This window comes from Zosterops lateralis (assembly GCF_965231275.1).
Source record: "Zosterops lateralis genome assembly, chromosome: 5".
NCBI classification, from domain to species: domain Eukaryota; kingdom Metazoa; phylum Chordata; class Aves; order Passeriformes; family Zosteropidae; genus Zosterops; species Zosterops lateralis.
This window is the reverse complement of record NC_139766.1, coordinates 62,552,337-62,569,543: the sequence shown is the minus strand read 5'-3', so window position 1 is coordinate 62,569,543 and position 17,207 is coordinate 62,552,337. Positions and strand designations below refer to the sequence as shown.

Genomic DNA, 17,207 nt, shown 5'->3' with positions numbered 1-17,207 from the left:
ATGTGTAGTCTGGCATTTAAGACTATCCTGTTATGAGGTATCTTTATAACAAGTGGTGAACAGAAAAGGTTCAAAGCTGGTTTTCATCACAGTGAAAATTTTGCTAATGAACTCCTTGTCTGCCTTGTTATGGATAATGACCCTACTTTGTGAATTTTTGGTTTTGTGTTTGACTTGAGTTACTGAGACATCTTTTAGGAAGTCCTAAAAGTGCAGACCCTAAGAAAAATTGCTTTCCCTTCACTGCTGTCTTCACACCTCTGTCATCCTGCAGCCTCTCCTCATTGTACACTGGCTTTTCTGAAGAGTGCAGCCCCTCACCCTGTGCCCCCTGCCAGTGTCCTGTGGGGGCTGAGGAGCAGGAGGAGCTCTGGGTCTGCCCTGCAGCTCTGAGCCCCCCGCCAGCAGGGAGGTGGTCCTGGGTAAATCCGTGCTGCCTCCTGGCCCAGGCAGGCCACGTGTTCTGCTCAGCGTGCCTGCATCAGAGACTTTCAACAGATGCTTTGGGAGCTGGCCCAAGTGTTCGTGAAAGGATGCAATACTCTACAGATACATAATTACTGATACACAGGCTGTTAACAGAAGTATAAACCCTTCCCATTCTGACTTTCATGGAGATAATAAATACAGGAGCTGAGTGGGTAATTGCCTTGTGTTTTTGCAAGTGAAGCATAAAACTGGATTTTTTAAAATCTGTTTTGTGTGTGTTTTCAATTCCTGAGGCCTCATTTCTTTTTTTTTTTCCCAGATGTATACCTGTAGCACAAATGTTACCAACCTGCCCAGCTTTGCATAGCACAGGGCAATAATTAGCTTTCAGAGTTTGGTTTTTTTGGTTTGTTTTTTTTTTAGTAGTAAGCATCCTGCACGGTCAGTACCTCTCATGTGTATGGGTTTGCTCACAAGCCAGCATTTCCACTTACCTGACAAATTCTGATTTCAGAAGCGTGTACACTTTGTTTTTACGTGTTCCAACACACTGTAACTAGACTAACCTCTTGTAGTCACTTTACAGCACGTGGAGGTTCTGATAGAAACGTTTTTCCATTTGAAAGACATTTTACAAGTCAGAGTTCCTGTAGTACAGCAGGAAAGAGATCTGCGTGATTAGCTTGAATAAAAAAAGGCCACCCACAGGATTAGCAATCACTGTTCTCCTTAAACTTGCACTTCCATTTTATAAAAGTGTCTAGCTGATATAGTTTTTATAGTAGATATTCTACTGCTCAGGGATTGTGAGGAATTTAAGAGCAAAAGTGGATCTCAACATTTGAATATCTGAAATAATTGAGTCCTTATGGTTCTTTTGAGCACACATAATTTCTAGGCAGTCCAGAAATGACTGGAGAGGAATTCAGGTGGAGGCAGAGGAAAGGGTAGAATAGTAAACACAGCACAGTAATGGGTAAGTTGGAATTTGGTACACAGAAGGCTGGATGCACTATGGAGTAATGGAAAAAGTTCACTCCATTTCCACCCCCCCGCCTTTACTATCAGCTATAGACCTAGTAATTGTAGGAAGTAAGATTGACTGATTTTTAATTTATTTTTAATTAAATATGACTGATAAACATTCTTTGACTGTCCCTGGCATTTTGCCAATGATTCATCTGCTGTATCTGGTCAGGTACAGTTCATCAATGATGTTCAGATTTATTTCATAAGTCCTATTACCCAAAGGTAATATTCAATTAAATTTTCTTTGGATGTAGAAGTTAAATGTATTTATTGAAAAGGTATTGAAGAAAAATTAAATACAAAGCTGTTAGATGTGCCAAGTGTTTTGTGGAAGAGTTTTTTCCATCCCTTGAAACATCAGGATGAAGTTTGTGGAGTTTTGGCAGACTAAGGTGGTGCAGGTATTTTTTCACCATGCCTAGTGAGCTTAGCTTTTAATGAGCAAAGAGAAAAAAAGTCCAAGTATTTAAGAAGTGATACATCGTTGTGTTTTGTGTTGGAAACAAGCAGTGCAGTTGTGTAAGTGTGTGTTCAGTCCTTGTTTTAACAGTTTCCCTGAGTCACAACTCTGTTTTGTGCTGTTGGAGTAGTGTACTGAGGAAGAAGGTGTATGTTTGTGTGAAGATCAGAGTTTCCCTGTGAGGGCTGGGAATTAGCCATGGCTGTTTTCATCTGTCGTCTCTGTCAGTCTCCTCAGGTGCTGTGCAGGCTTGGCTGGGCACGGCCCAGTGTGCTGCAGGGGGGCATTGCAGTGACCAGGCCGTCTGCTGCAGGACAGGGACACTCCACCTCCACCTGGTCATTTTTATCTTAACACTGCAGTGCTTGAGGGCATTGTCTGTGTACTGGTGGTCTTCCTTTCCCTGCTGGCTTTGACAAGTGCTCTACTAAGTGATAAAGGAACTTCCTGGTGATAAAAAGCCTGTTGAACAACCTCTCTTCGATGCCTCTGCTGTAAATGTGCCAAGTCCTTCATGCTGGGCCATCTTCCTGTTTCTTCATTCCAGGATCTGCTCCCTGTCCCTCCACTTTGAAACTAGACAGACCAGTGCTTCTCCTTTACTAATACTTTCATCAGCATGAATCCTTTAAAAACAATGTCCTGTCCATAGAATTCAGGTGCTGACTTTAGGATTGCTGAGGTGGCAGACTTGGAAATCTCCTCTTAAGTCATCCTAATTCAAGAAGAAAGAGTTGATTTCCAGGATTTCACTTTTATCAGTAAATTAGTTTGTTTGCAATCATTGTTGCATTTGCATGGCTGTACAGTAATCAAATATGCACACCACTGGAATTTTACCATGTACTGTCTTTCAGTTGAAATATGGAATTGCTAACAAGGCTCTTCCAATAGCTTGTCTGTTGAGATGTCAATCACTTGGTTTTTCTTTGCCAAGAGGAGTACTCTGCTTGGTCAGTAGTAGTAGGAAGAGAAACGATATCTTGGCAGAAATGGAAGTACAGAATGGAAGTACAGGATAGAATTGCTGCTTTAAGCAGAATCACTGATCTTATTTTTCAAAGCTGCTTAAGAAATTAATTACTGTTTGAGACTTTAGGATGCCGTTGAGGATTCACTTGAGCAATACATGTGTTACTAAAGCCTGTTAATGAAATTAGGCCATTTTTTGTCACTGGGGCTGTCAGAAATTGTAGAAACATGATCCACTGCTGTAAATTTCTGAGGAGCAGCATAATTTTACCTGTTTTGCTGGTGAAAATAAAAGACTCATTAACAGAAACATTCTCAGCTGTAAGATTATAGCCACTCTTACCTTGTTATGGCTATAGATACTCTTAATTGAGCCCAGTGGTTTTAATTGGGGCAAGGAAGTTAATTCCGTTTATATGCCACTACCCTTTATTTTGGTTAGAATCTGATGAAGCTGTATTTATTTCTGGTTTTGAAGGGTTTCCTTGATGGGTTTTTGTTGATTGCACTTTTTCTGGGTGTCTCAGGTTTAAATCTCTTGTCTGCAACAGCACTGTGTCAATGCAACGGGAGTGGGCATATTACACATTTTCTGATTTTGCTGATAGGGAATTTAGAGGAAATTAACAATATTCATTGCCTCCCTCAGAAGTGAGGTCAGTGAGACTTGTTGCAGGGATTTCTGCTTGCTTATGTGATACCACAGAATCAACTCAGCGAACCTTGTAATGTTGAAGAACAACCTTTCTTATCTTAATAGACCCATTTAACTATTTCTCAATGCTCGGTGCTACCAGACCTCATCTTGCATAGCTCAGTGCTAAGGGTGAGGAGAGCTCCAGGTGTAATACATGGGTAGAAAATGCCAGTAGCTTCACCATCTATCTTGCATTATTTTGGGAGATACATGGACACTTCAGCTCAGGTCTGAGTCCAGAACAACCGAGGCTCCTTTAGAAATTTTTATGGAATTTGAATTGATACACGTAGTTGTTTCAGATAAGTGTTAAAAATCAAACATATCCTGAGCATACTGGGTTTCTTGTGAGATACAGTCAGTTTCTTGATGAGTTCAGGGGTGAAGCCTGATTGTAGGGGTTCAAAAATCAGCATATTTTAGTTGACTGGGCCAAATTGCTGGTAATTCTCCCAAGAAAAGATTAAGGTAAGCAAGTACAGGCCAACAGAACTGATGTTGAATAATGGATTTTTTTCAGCAAGTCTGTCTTCAGTAAGTGAGGATTTCTAGTCTTCTAGAAGAGATGTAATTAACTATTTGTCAGCCCCTGTTTCCAGCTGAATTTTGTTAAATATAGGAATTAGACCAATTTAAAAGCATAGACGTAGCATAGAAATTTTTTTCTGCCTTAGTATTAAATGAAAAGGTACACATATTTCTTACATTCTTCCTAACTAATTTGAATTTCAACTTTTTCTGTTCCTCTGGTTGTATGCTACCAAGCACTGCTAGTTAGGAAGATCTCAGTGACCTCCAAAAGGTAAGGCATGCTGTGCAGAGGATGATTTCTTAATCCCTTGAACCAGGCAAATGCTGAAGCTGTTTGTTACACTGAACAGTTCAATTAATTAACACTTCAGAGCAGTGAAAGAGGATAGTTGGTTTCAGTTTGACAGCAGAAAACTATGCAAGTTTGCCCCAGAGTTTTTCAGCATTAACACAGCTGCAAGATTTGTGTGGTTTCTTCAGTCCTTGGGTTTAGACGTGTTGTGTTTGTCATGAAATTGATTTGGTGTGTGTGGTGGAATATCTTCTGCCTGGAGCTGCTGAGCTATTTGATATGGTTAGTGCTCAAAGGACCCACTAATTCATGGTGAGTAGTAGCTCCTAATGCTTCCAGCTTTCAGAATCTTCTTTACTACATTTAGCTTGAATTACTGCACCTTAGTGACTTGACCTGATCTTGTCTACCTAGAGAGAGGAAGTGTGCTGGAAAACAGCCTTGAGCTGCCCAGCACCTGAATTTACTGTCTGGAAAGTGCTGCATCTGAACTGTGCTGGAAGAAATTGATAGAATCAGAGTGGCAGATGTGCATATCCTGTGCTGTAAGTGCACACCTTAGGTAATGCAGAGGCTGGGGATCCCAATGCTTCCTGCTGCCAGAGGTCTCGCATCCTGGTTGCCAGCATTGCCGTGGGATGCCCCAAGGGTACATCCATGACTGCCACTGGGAGAAGCTGTAGGGTCCCCTAAGAGCACGCTGCTGTAGTTGAATGGGTTTGGTGTAGAATCATAGAATAATTTGGGTTGTAAGGGACCTTTGAAGGTCATCTAGCCCAACTTCTCGTCCACTATGGGTAGGCTCAAGCCTCAAAACCCTAGGGAAGAGGACAGCAGAGTGTCAAATCTGTGAATTGTTTTGTTTGGGCAGCCCCTTCTTTGTACTTCCTCCTGGGCACTTGCAGATGCAACTAAAACATTCATCTGTGGGCATGTGCAGCTCAGCTGCCCTGGTAACTCTTGTATATGGTAGGGAATATTCTGCAATACATTTCCCCCGACGGTGACATTGGCTGTGTCACTTGCTGAGGGAAGAGGGGCTGAGTACAGTGAACTACAGAGAAGTTCACTTTGGATCTGTGCTGTCTTTTGGGGCTGAATCCCAATTTTGTCACTCATTTGGTGAAGAAAATCATATTCTTCAGCTGGCCTGTCACAGCATTGACTAAATTAGGATGCTTGCTTTGACAGCATTACTTGTGGGTGAGAAGTGATTTCCTGTGGAGGTTTTGATGGGTTTTTTGTTTGGTTGCTTTTGCTTCGTTGTTTTTAAGCATTGGGGCGTAGTTTCCATTCATTTTACTTCAGTTAAATTGCAGATGTGGGGTGTTAGGTTGGAGTAAAAAGTGTGACCTGGTAAGACAGAAGAGAAAACAGTTAAAAGTTCTTCATACTGTTTTTTGTAAAATTCTGTCTCTTTAATGGAAATTTCATACTATTTTTGGTTCCTGTTCAATTTCAAAGGGCATGACAATTGGTAACGTGATTCCATCCCACCCACCTGGTTCTGCTGTATTGATTTTATTCTCACACTGCTTTCTTATAACCAGTTGTGCTGATTCAAGTAAGGATAAAAAGAAAGCAACTAATAATGCCCCCATGTTCCTGTTTGTGACTTGGGGAGTAGATGGTACCTTCTTGTCTTTGATAATTACTCTTGAGGAAAAACCTCTAGTCTTGCATGCTTCTGGGTGGGAAAACAAAGGTGATTTGTCCTTTATGTTGCTCTTCTGTGAGTGTCTTCATCTTGCTCATGAAACACTTCTGGGTCTGCTTCTCTCCTGTTAAATCAACTGCAAAATCCAGGCTGGATAGACTCCTGTGAGACTTTTTGTTTTACTGCTGCAAATTAGTTTCAAAACACTCTTGAATCAGCTAGGTTGTGCCTGTGTATTTTCTCAAGTGTCCCTGCTTGAAAGGGAGTTTTCTATTTGATGTTGTGGTCGAGGTGACTCTGTGTAGTTTGAGTGGTACTTGGTGGCAGTGTAGACTGACTGTGAAGCTTCTAGTCAGGCTCATGGGAACTCCTGATGTTATGCTGAGCTAGAGCTGTTAAGCTGATGTTAACTATGGATGTTGCTGAACATACAACACACATTCAGTCTGCAGGATAGTCATTATAAAATGTCTTATAAATAGTACATTTAAGTCTGGATGGCTGTTAAATTATTTACCTTAGTTATTAAATGCTTGTAGCATGTGAAGACTGCTTTATGATAAGAGGAAACAATTAGAGACCCTGCTTGGATACATTTCATAAATACAAAATCCCTAAAATGCTCTTGTGACAATGTATTTGTTTATACCATATGTAAAGAAAACAGTGATGAATTAAGTTTGGATAAAAGTTATTTCTGCTGTTGTAAGCAGCTCTTATTGCTACTGTAATCAGTAGCATGGCCCTTGCATAACAACCCTGTGATTACCTTGTTCAAGAATCCATGTCAGCGTTCACTACCTAAAGGTTTGGCAGCAAGGTTTAGGGAGTAGATGGGGGAAGATTCAAAAATGGAAAGCTGGGGCAAGGGGAGAACAAACTCCATGTAGCCATGAGCTGTGGCTAGATGTAGGTGAGCTGTAAATAGTCTTTTCACCTTTCTTCATGGCAGCCACCAAAGAAGAAATGTGGAGGAGTTTATTCACATTTGGCACAGTGAGCCATGTGTAAGGCATCTGCTGGCCAGAGACTGAGTCTGCACAAATGCCTTAATACAATTTAGAGAACACCAGAATACAAGCCCTCCTTCCACATCAGGCTTGGGATTCTACAGAATATGGGCCATCTCTGTTCCTTAAAATTTCCCTGTCAGTCTGTCTAGTGATTCTGATCCACTGAATAAAAACTTAGTGGGGGAAGAGATGCAAATGCAAATTGTCACTTACCTCCTATAGTCTTGCATGATTTTGAAAGAGTCATACTTTGCCTGCCTCATCTTTCTAATTCTTTGTAGGCTTGTATTAAAACAGATGTTATTTCCTTGCTATAAAGATAGAAAACTCGTTAAGAAGTATAAAAAGAAGCTTGGTGTGTTTGGAATAAGTTGTAATTCTGGCCACAGCATGTATAGAAAGGCTTGTTAGAGATCTTAAAAGATCTGGTAACTTATTAAACAAAAAACTTCGAAGGGCAGGAAATGTGTAATAGATTCAGTACTGATGTAGAGTCAGATTCTGTTCTTCTGAAGCATTAGCCTTCTTAACCTTACTCTTTTAAAGTTTAGCTTTTATGTTTTCTCATTGCATGATGTCACAAGTTGTAGCTGCAGCACTTGTCTGTCCAGCATCACAAGCATGCTCTCACTGCTGGCTTTGAAGTTTATATGAGCAGGAATTTAGCCTGGTACAGGCAACTGTGCTCTTTTGGCCATCTCTGGAACAGAGAAATATATTACTGCTGCAGAGCATCTGTCCTAAAGCAGGGTTGGAGCTCTGGGAATGACTGCTACAAGCTCTTCATCTGGGAGGAAACAAGCTACCCAGATGAATAAAATTCCTGTTTCCACAAGGCCTGTATCTTTATGTCCCAAGAATACTTGACATGTCACCATTACTGCTTTTGTGATTTTTTTTTTTTCAACTTTAAATTGCTGGTTCTCTTTTCTTCTCTTACTCAGAAACTACTTACTTGCTTAAGGATCTTCTTTCCCAGGCTGTGTATATATTTTCTGTCTTCTTTTTACTAAAAGATTTTTGTTTGAATCGTCTGTTCTTTGAAACTATAGGTTCACTGAGATTTGTACCATCCATGGTTGCGGATGCTTCTATCTTGGCTTCCTTCTGTCTCATTCACACCTTGATTTAAGCTCGTTAGCCCATAATCTCTCTGGAGAAAGAGTTAAGTATGTGCACAGCTTCAGGCAGGGGAATCTCAGTGGTGCTGTTGGCCCACTATGAGGAAACAGTCTCTTCTTTTCTGAAGAACTAAATGTGACCTCGATTTCATTTGTTCCCTTCCTTCCATTGTCAAAATATACAGTGTGTACATAGAACACATACACAGAATAAGGAAACTCATAAAATAACACAATTTGAAATGTTTGCATTAACAGAATTAAATAAGCTTGAAAGTATTAACTAGAAAACTTAGAGAAATTGTATACAGGAAGTCATTCCAACTTGTCTTGATCTAGAAATAACCTGTCAAAGGATGCTTTGATGCTTCACTGGGGAATATACATAACTATGTCTATACACAGAGCTATATTCTGGAGATAAAAGTATATCCAGTTCGTTTCCTGGTAATTTGTTGGCCGTATCCAAGTAGTTTCTGGCTTATGAGAACCTTTTTGTAGATAAAAGTGGATATAAACTTGTAAATCTTTCCTCCATGACGCCTCAAGGAAGAATTTGTTACGATTCTCAGTGAGTTTGCTCTGTTCCGAACTACCTTGCATTATATGTTCTCTATCACCCTAAAAAAATTTATGTGCAAATATTTCCTGTCTCTAGCAAATATCACATCTTGGGATATGACTTTGTTTAAACTTCAAGGTGAGGGCCTGGTTGTTATAGTATAATAAATGGAACCATTTAGTGATAAGATTTCACATTCATATCCAGCATCTGAGCAAGCTGTGCTCAGAGCCAGACTGCAGAACTCCAGAGTGCCCCATCTGCTTGTGACAGTGCCTTAGTTACACTGCAGATACGTTCTTCACTTCTTGTGGCTGCACCACTTCTGTGACAGGTTCTGCTGCTTTCACAACCACCTGGGTGGGGGCAAATGGAGGCTCTACTTTTCAGGGAGGAGGCCTGGCTGGTAACATTTATGACTGATGGTTTCAATTTAAAAAAAAAAAAAAAAAAAAGTCTGTCAGCTCTGACTAGTGGCTGATTATAGTGACTCAGCCAGCTACTTGAAGACTGATAATGACTGGAAGGTGTATGTAATATCTAGTCAAGTTTAATAGAAAAAAAAAAAGTTGCCTGTACAGATTTTCTCTTACCTAACCCTTAAAACATTCTTTTGCTATGTGCTTACAGTGCTGACTTTTCCTGTCCCGGGTGAGCAGAGGGAGTTGTCTTTTGGAAGTGTGCAAAGTCAGGGTTGGATGGGGCTTTGAACAACAGTGGTGTAGTGAAAGGTGTTTCTGCCCATGGGATGGGTGGAACTAGATGGTGTTTGAAGGTCTGTTCAAGTTGAAGCCATGGTAATTCTTTTGTTGATCTGTTCCTCTTTGAATACCTCTTCCTTCTCCCTCCTTTTCCATGTGAGCAATTCCCTTTCTCCTCCTAAGGGTGGTGACAGTGCAGGGGGGGAGCAAGATGGGTGGTTTGGGATGCGTCTTGGTCTTCTGTCGTATTATTTCAGCTGTGTGAGTTTAATACTAGGAAATAATACATGCACTTAGTGTTTGACTTTTTTTTTTTTTTTACACCTTTGAAGTTTATTGTTGGTATTTCCAAGACAAAGCGAGACACTAAATAGTATCTTTCATTATGAAGAACAGCATAAAACACAGAAGTTGTAAATATGCCATTTTCTTTTTTAAGCACTTCCCTCAGTATTCATGTAACTTTTTAAAGTTTTATTTTTAGAACCTTCTGCTTGAAGGGAAGACCTCTTGGGTCTGTTTGTTGAGAGGGTTTTGAGGACACATGGTGTCCATATGTGCTTATGAATGCTCTTGGATAATTACTTTGGAGCAGCATGAGGAAAGATGGAATCCTGAACAACTTATTTAGAAGAACCTGAAAGGTCTCAGCTGTACCAAATTTTTATACCCCTGTCAGCCAGCCTGCCACCAGAATGGATTGACCAGTCAGTGAGGTCCTGTTATGAATGACTTTGTAATTAATAACAGGATTAATATGATTTGGGTTGGTGATAAATCAATGTGTGCTCCTGGACTCATAAGTGTTTATTTTGTTACAATGAAATTTCATGTGAGAGGTTCCAAGAATTTGCTGAGGTGACCTAAAATGTATGAATTGGTGTGTATAATGTTATTTCTTTTGGCTTATATTTAAAAATGAGCACAAAAAGTATATTTACATAAATAAAATGCTAAAGCTGATTTTTAAAGTTCATGCTGCGTGCTGTTGTGCATTGCAGTCATCTTACATAATGAATGAGACTCAGACAAAAGAGTTGGACTAAGAAAACTGTAGAGGAATGTTTAAATTTCCAATATGGCAAGATGACGTTAATGTTATATACTAGTTTTGAAAGTTTGGAAGTATGAGATACATGTTGTAATCAAACCAATCATAAGAGGTTGCTTTCAGAGGTGGTTTAAGCCAAGTTCTGATGATTTATGTATCTTTCTAGCTTGTAGGGTTTTTGGAGGTTGTCTCATGGAGTTGCTATCCAGGATAATTGGCCCAAGTGGGTTCAATGCTTACCAGTGTTACAACATAAACTTTGCTGTTACTTTAAGGGAGAGTGGGATCTCTTTAGACACTTGAGCTCCTGTGGTGTCTTGCCTGAGAATCTGCTGTACTCTAATATGTCTTCACTTAGACATTTAAACTCATGGTGTTTCTAACTTTTTTTTTTCCTGGCAATGGAAAGAATTTTTAAACACAAGAAGCTCAATAAACAGGGCTCATTAAAATATTAGTGCATTTTCTAAAATCTGTAGCTGTACTGATGCCTAATTTCAGGCCTGCATAAATACTTCCACTTTAAATTTTTTGAATAAACTTATTTTGTTCTTCAACAGAGGTGTTATGAACATAAGCAGTATAGAAATGGGCTGAAGTTCTGTAAACAGATCCTTTCCAATCCCAAGTTTGCAGAACATGGAGGTAAGTTTTCAGATGGCATGTGCTCTCTTTTTCACTGTACTTTACAGTAGAGTAATTATTTTAAATGTTTTATACCTCTTCACTGTTAACTTTTTGCCCATGAAGCAATAAGAGCATCCAGAAACATGTATTAAGCACTTACTGTTGGTAAGATTTGTCATTTTAAAGACTGATCTTACCAGTAGTCATAGCTTTCCATTCTTTATCATTCAAGTCTAAGATTCGTGGTGCAGGTTTCCTAATACAAGTATGCATTAGTTAAATCACTTTTCCTGGGAAATTGATAGTCACTCACATAAAAGTGAAAAACAAAAGGAAGAGGCTGAATATTGTTCAGTACCCTGTCAGCTCTGTAGGCTGCTGCTTTGCTGAAGGAATAGTCTTATTTTAAAAGAAAAAGGTGTTTATTCCTTCACTGTATTTTTAATACTTTGCTGTATTTTAATGCTGAGTTGAAAGTCTCTTTGCACTATTCAGAAATGCTCTGTGGGTTTTTTGCAACTACTTTGGTATGGGTGGATGTGTAGAAATACCAGAGTTGTGAATAAAAAAGTCTCCAAATGCTTGTAGAGCAGACAAGCTTAAAATAAAACATGACTTCACATTTTGATGGAAGTAATATAACAGGTTTTTACTGTATGGTATACTTAAGTGAATAATCTGACAGTGGAGTTTTCCATGTGAGAAAAGAATGTGAAATCTTGATAATGAAAACGGAATCTAAACTTGCATCTATACTATGTTTAGGGGTGCTATATGAAGCTTAAAAAGCATGAAAATGAATAACTGATATTTAATCCTTTTTTTTCTTTTTTAGAAACCTTGGCAATGAAAGGACTGACACTGAACTGTCTAGGGAAGAAGGAGGAAGCTTATGAACTTGTGCGCAGAGGCCTCAGGAATGACTTGAAGAGTCATGTCTGTATCCTTTTTGAAACAGGGCTCTACTGATGAATTGAAAAGTTTGATTTCTGCAACTACTTGATTTATAGAGTAACAATAAAAGCCAATTTAAACTTCAAACTGGAAGTTCAGAATTTTCAATTTCCAATAAATATTTTGCCTAAGCTATCCAAAGGGCAGATGCTTTGCAGTCCTTGCAGTCACAGTTAGCTCACACATTATTCTGGCATGCATTGTGTATTTTTTATCATTAATCTGCAACAGTAAACCAATGGTGGGCATTTAAGCATGTGATTTGCTCTGGAAGCATGAGTAGTTGCCATTACATTGTTAAAGACTGGTCATATACTTAGAGTGCAGGAAGTATGAGCACTTCAATTGTCTAAAATTGTGTTCAAGTAAGCCTAATAGTGTTTTCAGAGATCCTGTTACTTTATTTCCTCCCCCAGTATGTGAAAAGTAACATTTACAGCATATTATATAGACTGTATACATGTAACTGGCTAAGTTCCCGCAAAAAGATTTATAAAACAGCTCAAGAGCTTGTTGCCAGCTGTCATGTTGGAACTCATTTATCTCTGCTCAAATTCAGTGGAAGCCTTAATAGAGTTTTCCAGGTTGGCACGTCTATGGCCTTCTTCAGAGGTCAGACAAGAAGTATGATGAAGCTATCAAATGCTATAGAAATGCACTGAAATGGGACAAAGACAATCTTCAAATCTTGAGAGACCTTTCTCTGCTACAGATTCAAATGAGGGATCTTGAAGGTTACAGGGTAAGTATGCATACTGCATTTAATCACCCTTTAGGGAACTGCAGTAAAGGTGGCTGGTTGATCAATGACACTTTAGAAAAAATAAGTGGATCCAGAGGGTTAAAACTATATGCCACTCTTTCACTTCATGAAGGTAAAAGCAGATGTGCTACTGAGAAAATCCTATAAAATACAAAGATTTAATTGCAAATTAAACAATGGAGTTTTAGTTCAGTGCAGAATTGCTTGCTTTATTGGTTTTGTATTTTTTTTTATGCTGTATAGCCCAGCTGTAGACAATCTCCAGTCTTGTTCTTTTCTTGAAAGAATTCCTGTAGGTAAGAGGCACTGCGTTCAGAATGTGGCTTTAATTCAGACAAAGGAGTTTGTATATTTTAGTAATTATGTACTATATAGCCCTCCACCTCTAGATCAGTGGCCTGTTTTCTCTTAGCAGTAGGTAATAACAGAAACATGAAACATCATCTTTTGGTTCCTGGCCAGCTTGGGCATTAGTGAATGACAGCTCCATTTTTTGTCAGGTTTTTATCTTTCTAGGTTTCCCTTGAACCTCTGAAGTTGTGTTGTTTAAAACACATTAGTTGGTCTGTACATGTATTATTTCCTTTTCAAATTAGAGTAACATTAATATACCCAGGAGCAAGTTCTGTGCTCAGTTGTGTGGAACCATCAGCTAGAACAGTCCTCAGAGAATTAATTCCTGAGTTAGGACAATTCTTAATCACTGATTTTTTTCCTGTTAGTAATTTAGAAATTTGGTTCCATTCTTGCTGAAACAAGATAACTAAAACTTAGTGTAGGTGCCAAGTGCACATTTGTAAAATGTGTTGGCAAATTTTTATTTTCTTGGCCCATGGCTGGATGTGAATGCAAATTCTGTAATCTCTAAACATACAAGTAACACATGGTTACTGAATGCATCGAGGATTAAATGTTAGGATGCTTAGAAGTCAGTAGTTCATGGCTAATCATATGCTGCTTTCTGAAGAATGTGAATATGCTCTCAAAACTGGGAATAAGATTGTGTTTTAGTTGTGTTTTTTCTTTGCTTTAAATTCCAGCCTCTCCTACTTCAAAATATTTTGAGTGATCATCATTCTATATTGAAACAGCTGTAACTAGTTTTTGTTATGTGTTAATCCCTACTTCTGACAGTTGAGGCTTTTTCAATAAGAAGTAACTTTTTTCCTTTTAAGTTACTTGAAAATGCCTTTCAGGAGTCTACAACAAAACAAGTTGCAGCATTTTCCTCAGATGAAAATTGCATGATACCAAGCAAATCTGTTGTCTTTTTCAGCTGTAATTATCTCCTTGCCAAAGAATAGGGACGTGTTTGCGTGACCTATGTTGCCTAAGAACGCTTCCAATTATTGAAATACACATGTACTTTCAAGGTTAATTTGAAACACCAGTAAATGTTCCTGCAATTCGAACCCAAGTATCCTTAATTATGTTCTGTTCATAAGTGGTTAGACAGGAAAAGCATGTGTGTCATGCATTAACAAAATTAGTCTGACTCATCAGGATTTGGTTGGACATGTTATTTAGTGAAGGCTTATTTTTTTTAATTCAGTGAACACCATTATAGTTCAAGTTTATTCTTTTTGTGGTTAATAAGATGCATATAGCAACCTATTTTGCAGTAACTTCCTTAAATACTAGAATATTGAAGACAGAATATTAGCTAATGAATTCTACAAAGTATCAGAGTAAAGTCAGGAAAATTAGCAGCTACTTTTTTGCAGGAAACAAGATACCAGTTGCTTCAGCTCCGACCTGCACAGCGAGCATCATGGATTGGTTATGCCATTGCTTACCATCTGCTGGAAGACTATGAAATGGCAGCAAAAATTTTAGAGGAATTTAGGAAGACACAACAGGTAAGAGGAGAGCATGCAGTTGGTATATGGAGTGCTGCTTAAGCCAAAAATAAAACATTGCTTTCATGATGAGAACTTTATGAGGTTTCTTCAGTCAAATGAATTTGACACCAAATTTTGGCAGTGGAAGGCTGAACTGTGTCCTGTGTCTGGTTTTCCTGTGCAGACATCACCTGACAAAGTGGACTATGAGTACAGTGAACTGCTGCTCTATCAGAATCAAGTCCTCCGGGAAGCAGGGCTCTATAAAGAAGCCTTGGAGCATCTCTGTACCTATGAAAAGCAGATCTGTGATAAACTGGCTGTTGAAGAAACTAAAGGTAATCACTCACTTTCTGAAGATACATTTAAACACATAGCATACAATGGCTTGTCCATACTGTCAGCTTTTCCCATCTTTTGGGACTTTGATTTGGTTCTAGCTTAATTGATTTAATTTTGCTGTTGTAAAGGACTGCTTGTCTTGCAGTTTATCAGTCCCTGTCATGCTCTTGTCCCAGATTGGTAGGACATCAGTGAAGTACGGACATGCTGTTCTGGAACTTTTAAGCTAGCAGGCATTTCAGGCAGGAGATTCCAAGCTGATGTCCTGAAGTTTTGTCCGGGTAGTGTGTGTGCTCAGCTCTATGCTGTTACAGCTTTGATAGTGGCCCTGACAAGGGTACCATGTGCTTAAAGGGAAGAATCATCTTCAAGCAGAAGGCCTTTACCTTGCAGTGTATAGAAATAGGCTCTTCAGTGAGACAACCCTCACCCCAACTTCAGTGAGGCACAGGCTTCTGTTGTATTATTATAAACCTGGTGTATAATTCTGTAGCAGATCAATACAGTGGTGTAACTTATGTTCCATAGATGGAATTGCAGAGTGATACAAGTCCATTCTAACAACTCTATTAACAGGTGCATGCTTTCTTCCTCTTCTGCTTGATGCTTGTACAGTCTTTCTGTGTAACTGTCAATCTATTGAAGGTATTGCTTGTTCTTGGCCCACACTGGAATCTATTTAAATTATTTCTTTAAGTGAAGAGAAGAAATCCTTTTACTCCAGTTTGTTCATGTAGATATTGTAGCTTGTTCCCTCTTTCTGCTAATAGTAATCTCACTGCCTTGCAGAATGAACCTAGGAATTGAGTAGTGACAGTGTTATGGGAGATGTGGAGCTTCCTCAAGGAAATTGATTGCAGATGACTCTCCACTGTAGCTGAATATCTCACTTAGTTTGCATATAAAAGGAAATGCATATAGAGACTACAGTAGCACAGATCATTTTTGAAACACAGTAGTGGGACTTTTGGGGGTGGGAGTGGTTTTTTGGTGACTTTATTTTTTTATCTGAAGTATCTTTTGACATACTAATTTATGTTATGTGTTGACATAGTATCAGACATACTTAGTGTTTGAAGGTCCAAAGTTAGGAGTGAAATAGGTTTTTCAAATAGGACTTCATTAAAAATAAACCTGAGACCAAAACACAAAACCTGCTAGCAAGTTACCAGACAAAAGGATGGAAATGCTTTGCAGTCTGTGTACTTTCAACAAGGGATTAATTTTTTGGGGCACAGCTCCCATTGTTGTTTGGTCTGGCTTGGCTGCTGTGCATTCTCCAGAAGAGCCTGGTAGTAAATGAGTATGTGCAAATTTTAAGCACATGTGCAGAAACCACTGTGGATAAGGTACAACTGACAAACACTGAAAATTGTATTGGCATTTGCTGCTATTAGATAAGAAAAAAAAATAACTTTCACTGCAAAGAAAGAATTTAAGGTTTATTTTCCCAATTCTGTCATTCTCAGTGAGTGAACTATTGATGTTTTCCTGGGCACTAGATTCTCTGTGTAGTCCTCAAGTTGTTCTAACTGTGGAAAGCAGCATCTCTTGACAAAATTATGTTAATTGTGCAACATAGGGAAGAAAAAAGGTAAATTTGCATTTTTCTCTTGAAACAGGATAAGAAAATCTTGCCTTAGTCTGGAGTGACACTGTTCACCTTTGGTGTGTAATCTGCTCATGCCTAACATTTGCCAATAGCAAAGCTTTGTAAAATAATTTTCCATTTTGAAATGGGAAATTGACTCCTGTTGTAGTTCCAGCATTAGCAAAGATGTTTATACAATTGTTAGACCTAATGTTTATCAGTTTTAATTTATATTGCAGTATCATTAAAAGGAAAGTTACCTGCAGAAACTTTAAAATTCATTCATCAAATCAATGGCTTGATTAAAAACACTGAAGTTAGTTTCATGAAATACCAGACTGAAGAACCATTCTGTCACTTGCAGCTCTGCAATTACAGTTTGGTTCTCAAGATGCTGTATACATCAAATACCATGTACTGCTTTTAATTGCTTTCTGCAGTAAAAACTGGAACCAGACACTTCAGTAGGTGTGAAAAAAGACAAATGACATGCATTTTGCATTAAATTTTCAATAAGTTCCAGGAATTATGGGCCAAGTTGTAAAATCTTACTATAATTGCAGCTATGGTCAAA

General features: G+C 38.7%; 1 protein-coding gene across 1 annotated transcript in view; it reads left to right on the top strand.

The window, feature by feature from the left end:
* Window positions 1–17,207, top strand: part of NAA15 (N-alpha-acetyltransferase 15, NatA auxiliary subunit) — a 35,688-nt gene that overhangs the window by 1,703 nt on the left and 16,778 nt on the right. Inside the window, exons 2-6 of the mRNA XM_083862332.1 lie at window positions 11,076–11,160; window positions 11,978–12,082; window positions 12,681–12,838; window positions 14,584–14,718; window positions 14,885–15,038. Of these exons, the coding sequence (XP_083718458.1) occupies window positions 11,076–11,160; window positions 11,978–12,082; window positions 12,681–12,838; window positions 14,584–14,718; window positions 14,885–15,038 (637 nt within the window). The remainder of the gene's footprint in view (window positions 1–11,075; window positions 11,161–11,977; window positions 12,083–12,680; window positions 12,839–14,583; window positions 14,719–14,884; window positions 15,039–17,207) is intronic.